We start from the raw sequence: 10,489 nt of genomic DNA on the forward strand, positions 1-10,489 counted from the left end.
GCATAACTTAAGGCCAATGTAACTATTGCTCCATTATATATGTTAAGAATCAAACAAAGAAGTGTTATGTCTTCAGTTGTAATTACATAAAACATAGGCTAATGTTCAATACCACACTCCATTTACCTTTTTATTTCTATTGACACTGAGAAAATAAACACTTTCTGTTCCAGCAAAAGGTGGGCCCCAGGCTCTTGTATCATCACCAGCTCCTGAAAGAAATACCATCACATTTTCATAGCTGTCCAATATCACACTGCCAACAAATAAAAAGAATAAAAAGTTTCCTCCGATGTCATATTTAAACTACTTAAGCTTCATCTAGCAGGCAGAACAAGAATTAGTTAATATCTATATTTCAGGATATTTATGTCCAAAAAACACCTAAAAGTGAACATGATTAAGCAAAGTGAACACAGTATTAGCTAGTGCTGGGATTACTTTTAGGCTTTAAAATATTAATATACAGCCACACACCACCAATTTATTTGTGGGTTTTTTGTTTGGTTTTTTTTTGTTTGTGGGTTGGGTTTTGGGTTGGGGGGGAGGTTTGTTTGTTTGTTTGTCTTGTTTTTAACTTCAAGCAGAGCTACAATGCCATTCTTTTAGGCAATCCAGAAGAATTTAGTAGAAGCTAAAGGGGTAATGGTTTTAAACTAAAGGAGGGTAGATTTAGACTGAACACAAGGAAAAAATTTTTCACGATAAGGGTGATGAAACACTGGAAAGAGGTTGCCCAGAGAGGTGGTAGATGCCCCATCCTTGGAAACATTAAAGGACAGGCTGGGTGGGGCTGTGAGCAACCTGATCGAGTTGAAGATGTCCCTGCCAATTGCAGGGGGGTTGGACTAGACGACCTTTAAAGGTCCCTTCCATCCCAAAGCATTCTAGGATTCTAAGCTCTTGCCCTGCACCAAGTCACACAGTGCACATGCTCAATAAGCTATTCCTGAAACACTCTGGACACAATGTCAAGATACCACTGATCAGCAACAACTTGTTAAGCTGCATGCTGCAGGAACACCAACAAAAAGAAGCGCTTGCCATGGCTGGTACGATCCTCCACCTCCGGCCCTTCCAGAAATGCTCTTGCCTTACAGAAAAGCAGGATGGCATTAAAGCTGCTGCAGGCACTGGTGTCACTGTATCACTTATGTTTAATTTCCAATTTTAAACCTTTCTTAAATGTCACAAACACTGGCAATCTATTTTAATTAGAATTAAAACCGAGACTGGCAATCTATTTTAACTGGAATAAAAACTAAATTTAAGTTCAGATATAATCATCATCCTGAGTGCTAGCTAGCAAGCATGCACATTCCTGTATCTATTTCAATATCTAGATTTTATCTACTTGTTAAGTTCATGTGAGTGGAAACTTTCCTTAGTGAGGCAACACAGAAGACTCTGATACTAGCATAAATACAGAAACAAGCTGAAGGACCTTTGGTCTTACACAATATACCCACTGTCATAATTATGCTATACACTATGGTAACACAAAGTCTACAGCCATTTAAGATCAACTGTGGTAGAAGTTACACAAACATGTAATTTAGTCATCAACATTTGTACTGTTTAGTATCTCAAAGAACTATTTTGGTTCAAGCAGGAACCTGGGGGCGGGGGGGGCAGGCAGGGAATCTCTCCTGTATGTTACCACCTCAAGCCATTCAAAGCAAAACATTTCAGCAATACTTTCCATGTAGGATGCTAGTATGGCTACTATCCTTTATGGATTAATACTTTCTGTGAGAGGATGTCTGCTTTCACAGGAGAGCTGATTACTCACATTTTAAAATGTTTGAAATTCAGAATTCTCAGGCTGCCCTTCTTCAATCACAAAAAAAAAACCCTCTAAGAGCTGGAATGCAAATCTCCAAAACCATTACTTCATATTTAATCACTGACATTGCTCCATTCCTACTACCTAGATACTTGGAATAATACTACTGTCAGTCTCACCTGATAGTACAAAATTGACACAGCTTCTGCCCTGTCACAAAAGTGCAAACATTTGCAACAATGGGGAGTGATTAAGGATGACCCATAGGTTGATGTGACAAAACTTGTTAGACATTCAATGTTTTGTTAAATGTTCAAGCATTCAGTATTTCCTATTTAAAATAAAATACAGGGAATGTAATAGGTTTTAGTATCTCAAGCGTGTAATTATCTTCACCAGCTCTTTTCAAAACTAATACCAAAAGAGAGAAACTTAAAACATGGAAACTTAAAGAAGGAAAAAATACATGACAACGTACAGCTCCTGTGGCATAATTACATGCCTCAAATGCATAATGATGCATAAAACTGAAAGCCAAAAGCCGGGAATATTTCCAAAAAAGAACCAAATGCCATGCAATTTGTTATTCTTCTTGTATGGTCTTACAAACTAAAAAGTGTAGCTATTCCATAAGAATGAAGCATTTTTTACCATTACCCGATCCTCAACAACTCTTTGAGTAAGAAGTACATGTGCCGAGTGGAAAAAGGATACCATTGTGTTAAGTTAAAATACACAAAAATAAAATAAATTCTGTTTACTGAACTAATTACCCTGAGTTAAATCAGACTCAGAAGCAGCTCCACAAGTTTCTTCATCTGAAAACACACACTGAAGCTCGAAGCTCGTTAACCTCAGACACTTTCAGCACTAGCATGAAGATTTCCGTGCAAATTCAAATCTCCCTTTTCCAATGAACTCCAATCTCCACCTATACAGGAATATCAGATCCTGGACTTTAAAGACACAACTACCTCATGCAGAAAACAACTTTTGTTCACTTTGCACAATTCCAAGGAAAGACTTCTCTGTCAAGGTAATTTTTAATTAACAACCTGAAACTGTACTGGAATACTAAAATTATTCTCAGGAGAAAGTTAATACAGTATGCTAAGTCACCTTATACTCTACCAGTCAAAATGCTTGCCAGCCCCACTAGATCTGTGTAATAATGACACAAAAGCAGTGCTAACAAGCAACATATATATTTTAAATACTCATATTACCTTTCTTCCTTGTAATAATAAAAATGAAAATAGAAGGTGGAGTTTCTGTTTCCAAAATTAAACAGCCTGACATTTTATTAGTATTCTAATCCTGAGTAGTAAGATGTATTCTTATTTAAAATTACCTAAGACATTTTGGCTCAGAGGGAACTGAGCTGAAGATTCTGAATCGCCAAATGGGAAAAACACGTTTTCCATAATTCTTATGAACTAATTGCTGGAAGGATTTCTATGTTTGTCAAATTTTGCATGTCAAACACTACACTTAAAACCGTGTTTTAACCCTCTCACCACATTACAAAAAAACACCATACACCTAAGCATTCACAAGCCCCATTTAAAAATCAAGCAAAGTCCAAACAATTCAAACAAAATCAATTTAGTTTTGAGTGATGGAATACAGTAATTCAGTAAGTGATGACTCAGTACTGTTTTGTGTATTAATATCTGAAAAAGTTACCGACCTTACAACTTCAACCTTCGCACACTCTTTTCTAGATATAGACAGACTACTTCTGATCAAAACACACATACATGGAGCACAGTGTTAAGCTTAAAGCAAACAGATCATACACGTATAAGCAAACCTACTAATAACTAGTTCTCCACCACACCCGACATAGTACGAGGATGTAAAATGTTCCCAAAACTTGAAAGCTGCTGGGTCAAAAAAAAATACAAATAGCTACAAAATTATTTCTTAGCACAATACCATACACACACTGTCACCAAAAACACACCATCACCAAATAAACATAGTATTGTCTTTCTAAATATTTTCAAAAGTTTTCAATCTTGCATTCTCAGTCATGTATTACTTAAAATACGTAAATAACTATGTCAAACTACCCCACATTCTTATTATATCTAAAACAGATAAATAAAAATCTTACCTGGTCTTTCCACTTTGATAACTTCAGCCCCTAGATCTCCTAAATTCATTGTGGCAAAGGGTCCTGCAAGCACCCTGTAATATTAAAAAAGATTGTTTTCTTAGTTTTTCCTATCAGAATATTTGCATCTAGACAGACTGTTCAAAATTACAGACAAAACACAAACCTTGTTAAATCAAGAATTTTCACACCATCCAATGGCTTTACATTACTAGCACCTGACAAGAAACAGAAAACAGTAACTTATTCTTGAATTTTTTTAAGATATGTTTCTCATTGGTAGTCTGAAATGCTGTTTTTACGACACTCTCCCATCATCCTCCCTCATCTCCCTCCCCAAATAAAGGATAATAAAGCTTTCTGCACAGGTAGGTTATTAGAAGTATATTACATTAGTAAAGCCTTTCTGAGTTGGAAAACCTTATTGTTAATATTGCAGAACCTATTCTAAACACCTAGTAATTCTACAATAAAGCTACTTTTTAGAGATATTTTTATACGTGCCTTCCACAAACGCTCGTATAGCTTTTAAAGACTAATCTGAAGAAAGATCCAATAAAAGCATAGCAAGCAACACCAGAATGACACAAACTAAAACTAATGTGTAGCAGACCAGTGCGAAGCACAGCATCCTCAAAGTGTTTTGACCTGTGTAGACCTATGCACTTGCATCACACACACACAAAAAAAAGAACATCTGCATTTCAAAAAAGAGGTTACAAAACTGAAGACAGAATATATGAACCAAGGGAATACTCATTCTATCCTTAATGGCAGCCACACATGCAAGATAACTACTAGGAAATCACAATGCTTTCCTCCTTTCCCTCACCCTTTCCAACCTGACTAGCTCTTAAGAAATAACAGCAGTGGCAATAAGCATCACAGACAGAGCAAGCAACCTCATAGTCTAGACCACAGGTTTGCCAACTATCTCTTGGGTGACCTTGAGTTATCTTCTGCTAACTCGGTGTCTTTAATTGCAGCCTAGGGATGCAAACACTTCACCATCCCATGTGAATGGTAATTTCATTACTGTTTGGAAAGTGGTCTCATATCACACACACAAAAAAAAAGCACCTGGCCAATAACACCACAAAAATTACACAATACTAACTTGTGGTAAGCATCTCTTTTTGGTGTTTGCCCAGGTAAGAGAAAGATTTAAAACATGGGAAAAGAAACCCACAAAAAAAAAAAAAAAAACCACACAATTAATTCAAGCATAGACTTCCTTACAGAACAGGAAGGAGAAGAGAACCACAGTCCCTCAAAGCGTGCAGGGCAGTGTCGTGCGTTTCCCAAGTTGTGCAGCAGTGAATGCCTGTGTCATCTCCCCCACACTCCCTCCATCAGACCTGAACCACCCTTCAGTCACCCTCATAACTCTCCCTCCTGCCTTACTGTATATATGGTAAGAAGGAGATGGATATATACGTAGAGAGAGAGATAATAAAAAGCTAGAGAGGTATGAAGCAGCATTGGGAATTTAAGTGTTCTGCTAAAATGCTTTCATTCACTATATGGCTCTCAGTGAGAACACTTGCATCCCATTGCTCATCTTCAATACATTTTCCTCAACTATTAACAATCACTCCCGAGGGATTTGAGTTTAACGGGTTTTGCTTTTTAATACAATATGCAGACCAAGCAGCATGTTGAAAATGTGCTTATCTAGGAGTGGCCATGTACTTTGCACATTTCAAAGCCTTTAAGAAAACTCAGGCTGCCACCTCTCTTCAGTGCCACACATCTCATTGAAAGTTCCAGGTATTGGAAAATACTTGTGCTAGTGCCAGGTAAACACCACAGATCCTCCAGCTTAACCTCAATTTTATCAAGTTGGCTCTAGTTGAGCAAACACTTAAGCATATGCTTGTCTGTTAAGGAACTGAGTGCACCATTTGCTTCACAATGGCATTACTCTGTGTTTACAGAAAATATGTAAACAACAGCTTTACTGAGGAGCACAGTTCCCTTAAAAAAAAGAAATCATTTTAGTTAATAAAAAGGGTCCATCTTCCTCTGTTCTTTCCACATCTTTTAAAGCTACACTCTCTTGCTCAATGGCTCACTTATTCTCCTCCTGAGCCAGCATTTAGCATTACTTAGGTTTCTCACAGATACACTACCAGAACAGGAGCAACTTTTCAGGGCCAACAGGTTCTTTACCTGTGGCTAACTGAGTTGCAGGAATCCATAAAGTTATTTCTCAAAGAAGCCTATAAAGTGTTAAGATTAGCCTGCAAATATGCATTTATGCATAACTGAGACTGATGAATCCTTACTAATTATGATATCTCTCACATTATGGTAACACCTAACACTCCGTTCAGGGATTAGGACTCTTCTATAGCTGGGACAGAACAGGAGAGCACAATTCTTGTTTCAGAGACACACAGACCATTGTAACTTCTTTTTTTAATGCTGATAAATGACACTGATGTCCGCAATAATGAAGAAATGCAAGAAAGGGCAGAGATCAAAAGCCTGTTTTTGAAAATATGAGAAAAAATAGACCTGTTATTCTCTTCAAACTAGAAGAACACTGATATTCACCACAGAAAACATACAGGACCTAGATTTGCATTCCAGCAAGACATCAATTTGCTGAAAAAATTGCAATAGAAAGCCTTTTGACTAGCAGAGAAACAGTTCTGGTACACTGATTCTGAGTACCAGAGCACTACAAACCCCTTACTGCAGGAACAAAAAGAAATAAAACCACACCACAAACAAACATTAAGAGATCAGAATTGATCAGTATTGACCAGAAGCATCACCTGTTTTGTTTGGTTGGGGGTTTTTTTCCCCCCCTTGCTAGCTTCTTATCATGCACATACCCAAAGTTAAACTTTTCCCGCACGCAAACTGTTTTTTGTTGGAATTCTGGCTCAATAGTCTAAATTCTCTAAAATGTGAACTCACATTTGCTCTTGTATTTTTGCTTTTAATTATTCCAGTAACTTGAGGATTGAAAGAAAAATCTATGCTCCCAGCTCTAACTATATCCTATTTGTAAACTCTTTAGTTCCACGATGCTTGAATTTACTGTAAATTAGACATTCATATGTATCATTTATAAATAACTTTGATGAAGAATAAGTAGATCCACTCACTCTCAATATGATTTCAACTCTTTAGTTAAGCTCAGTAGGTTGTCCCAAGGTTGGTCTAACATAACCAGTAAGCAACCAACAGAGAGATCACTCTACAGAACAGAAATTCATTTTTCTTGTCATATTCCCCAAAAAAGCTTCCCATGATACTTGTAAGTGACTGAAGAGGGCACTGAGAAGAGAGCTGATTAGTACATTCAATATTTTTGCACCAAGGCAAATTAACAGTAAAAAAAATAGATTCCATTCCAGTTACACCACTCCTTAAGTCTATTGTCTCTACTTTGATTGCACAATCAGTATTTTGTAATTGATACATGCAGCAAGTTATGATCAAGTCCATCACTACCGTGGACTAATTCACTATCCATAGGTACACTCCAAGCAGGGACACACTTGGTACCTTCATCTCAGGAACCAGAACTCCAAACTTCCTCTAACACAATTGTTAGTATTTTCCTATGTTATTAAGTGACAGAAAAATCCGAAAGCCAGAGGAAAATGACTTTGTTGCAGCTTGGTTTTATTTCTCTTCATTAAAAAAAACGAACAACTGTATGAAGTTAGAGTTCAGTAACCTTTGAAAAAAATCAGGCCTAGAACCAGACAGCAGGCACTCTCTCTCCCCCCCCCCCCCCCCCCCCGCCCTTAGCTGAAGCTGCTCCGCTCCCGGCCACAGGCGACCCCGCGCTACCGGCAGCGCGGCACAGCCGCCGTGCAAAGTCCGCCTGCAGCTACAGCCAGCAACACCCCGCAGCCCGGCCGGCAGCAGGGCAGCGCCCCAGGCTACACAAGCGGCCGCGCCGCTCCCAGGCGCGGCACCCCCTTCGCCACCCACCCACCGCCCCACGATCTCGCCCCGGCGCCCCAGGCCCCGCGGTGCCGGCGAAGGGGGAGGGCAGGGCTGGCAGCGAGCTCGGCACCTGGCCGCCGGCACGGGGCAGCCCCCTTCCCCTCCTCACGGGAGGCCACGGAGCGGACCGCAGCGCTGCGAGGGGGCGGCGGCGGCGGCGGGAGCCTCCCTCAGGTGCTGCACGTCCGCCCCGCCCGCCTCCCCCAGCGAAACGGCTCCGACCCCTGCCCGAGCCGCGCCCGCGTCTGGCGCCGCCTCAGAGCCCCGGCGGGATGCAGCGGGCAGAGGGGCCCCGCGAGGCCAGGGAGGGAAGGGGAGGCTGAGGAGGAGGGCGAGGGCGCGGCACGGCTACCTGCCGGGGGAGCGCCTCCGCTCCGCGCCCCGCCGCCGTTGCTAGGCGAGGCGGAGGCGGCTCTCAGGGCTCCGGGGCAGCGCGGCGAGGCGCTACCGCCGGCAGCCGCGGGGCAGGAGCTCCTCCACAGCCCGCCGCCGCCGCGACGGCAGCTCCTTCTTCCCAGCCCGCCGCGCAGCATCTTCGCCCGCCGCTCAAAGCAACGCCGAGCGCCTCAGCGAGCGCCGCGAAAAAGTGCGCGCTTCGCCACACCGCGCAGGCGCCGCTCGCCACCGCCCCTTTCCTCCTCCCGCACCCGGGGGGAGCGTTAAATTGTTCCCGGGTTGGGGCGGCGCGCAAGCGCGGGGCCTCCCCTCCCCTCCGCCGCCGGCCCCCGCGGCTTTTCCCGCCGTGAGTGCTGGGGCTCCTGTCAGGTGTCGGGGTCCTTCCGCGGCAGCGGCGGGACGGTTCGTCGCTCCTGTAAAGGAGTCCCGGATAAAAGGGTGCCTGTTCTGTTTTTCTGAGTGTGCAGGACGCAGGTGGCTGGACTTTATAAAACAGGGAGGTGCCTTGCAGGTGTCATTCCTGTAATTCCCTGCAGTAATTCCAGTTCCCGCGTAAAAACCTCAGTATTTACACAAAATAGACTAAACTGTTTTGCCGTGACATCCAATTCCTCGATAAACCAAATCGTTGACTGCTAGAAACTTGTACTTCCAGTTTGGTATACAGACTGCGACATACAACGTTGCCGAGATGGAATAAAAGTAAAATATCCCCACAAGGGTTTTCCACGCTGACAAGGCAGGCAGCTGCGCTGGATGCCATTACACCGTCACTAGCGTGAGGGAGATCCTTTACCTCAGTTTGGCTTCACTGAAGGTGCAATATTACTGTAAGCCATATCTACAGTTGTGTATAGCTATGAAAGGGTTAGCTTGAATTGACCTTTAAGCAATTCTTCCTTGAGGTAAGTACTTTCGGGCTATTTTTAGTTTGGGTTAGGACAGGGTGGAAGGCTTGTTATAGGAACACCGTGGTGTCTTCTCGCTCTGTAGCAGGATAAAAAAGCCTGCACAGAGGTTCAGCATTGACTTACGATAAATGCGCTGCGAGGATAAGACAGCAGCTGCATCTCAAGAAGAGCTGAAACTTCTGACTGCTTGAAAATGAGCATTGCGAATAGCACAGGCTGAAGAAGTGCTGCGTGTCAGACGGCCTGGATGCTGAGGAAGAACATAGAGAAAATCTTCTACGTGATGCGTTCGTTGACTGGACATGCCACAGGTAATGAAAAGTATAACATGGATGCTTAAAATCCTAGAAGCAATTAGGATTTGGCAACACGAAGAAACCGATCAGCAAAACTACCCCAGTACAACTCAACATGTGTGTAACAATTTGTATTTCTAATTTGTTTGGTGTGAAAAGGGTGTAAATTAAATGAAGCTGTCCTTTTCTGGAATAAGACTGATCAGACAAATTGATACTTATGTTGGTAAACTGTCTTGTGTAGATGTGGTATTCCTTGTGTCCACAATAGTAATAGATAGAAAATTGGTCTTCTTGAGAAGAAAAAACAGTAAAGGATTAGCAAAAAAATTAAGTGAGCAGATTTAGGCTCTTTCCATTTTAGAATTGCAAGGATATTGCCCCTTTTTTTCACAGGGAGATTGTAAAACATAGTGGAGAGCTGAGTCCACTGAGAATATAGTTATCGCCATTGCAAAAAAACCCAACCAACCAACCAAACAAAAAAACCCAAAAATAAACTGCTGTTTAAAGCCAAAGAAAAGTAAGACTGGTATACAAAGCATAGAAACATTCTGCTTATTTTTTTTGGCTAACATTTGTTTGCTGCTGTTCTGAAAGCCCTTTTTAAATTTCATACATTGCAATGTCCTAAAACTGAGTAGCACTGATGGAAATAAAAAAAAAAAAATCTTTACTATTTTTCACTGAGCTGTTGAGGATTTGCATTAACAATAGCTGAGAATAGAGCAGGAATGCTAATAAATAGCATTGTTAACTTGAGTTTATGTTGCTAAATATGAGGTTCTCCTCCAAGAGAGCATTTTCCCGTGAGTTTGTATGTGTAGGTCTCATTGCCTGAGCTACCACTCTACAGAAGAATTGCTGACAGTTCAAAATGATTAAAAAAAAAAAAAAAAAACACCACCTTTCCATTAAAGTACTCCTTAAATATGTCATTGTATGTGTTTTCAATCGGGATTGCTCTAATGTCTGTAGTACTTGCAGGCTCACGTATTAAAAGACTACA

The 10,489-nt window shown here is 41.5% G+C and overlaps 1 protein-coding gene across 1 annotated transcript in view; it reads right to left on the reverse strand.

Annotated features, from left to right (window-relative positions):
* SUGCT (succinyl-CoA:glutarate-CoA transferase) overlaps nucleotides 1-8,410 on the reverse strand; it is a gene marked incomplete at both ends in the record, with an annotated part of 332,869 nt that extends 324,459 nt beyond the window's left edge. The window contains 4 exons of the mRNA XM_082310601.1: nucleotides 127-212; nucleotides 3,906-3,979; nucleotides 4,072-4,123; nucleotides 8,230-8,410. Of these exons, the coding sequence (XP_082166727.1) occupies nucleotides 127-212; nucleotides 3,906-3,979; nucleotides 4,072-4,123; nucleotides 8,230-8,410 (393 nt within the window). The remainder of the gene's footprint in view (nucleotides 1-126; nucleotides 213-3,905; nucleotides 3,980-4,071; nucleotides 4,124-8,229) is intronic.
* Between the last annotated feature and the right edge of the window lie 2,079 nt (nucleotides 8,411-10,489).

This window comes from Platalea leucorodia (genome assembly GCF_965183815.1).
Source record: "Platalea leucorodia genome assembly, chromosome: 1".
Lineage (NCBI taxonomy): Eukaryota > Metazoa > Chordata > Aves > Pelecaniformes > Threskiornithidae > Platalea > Platalea leucorodia.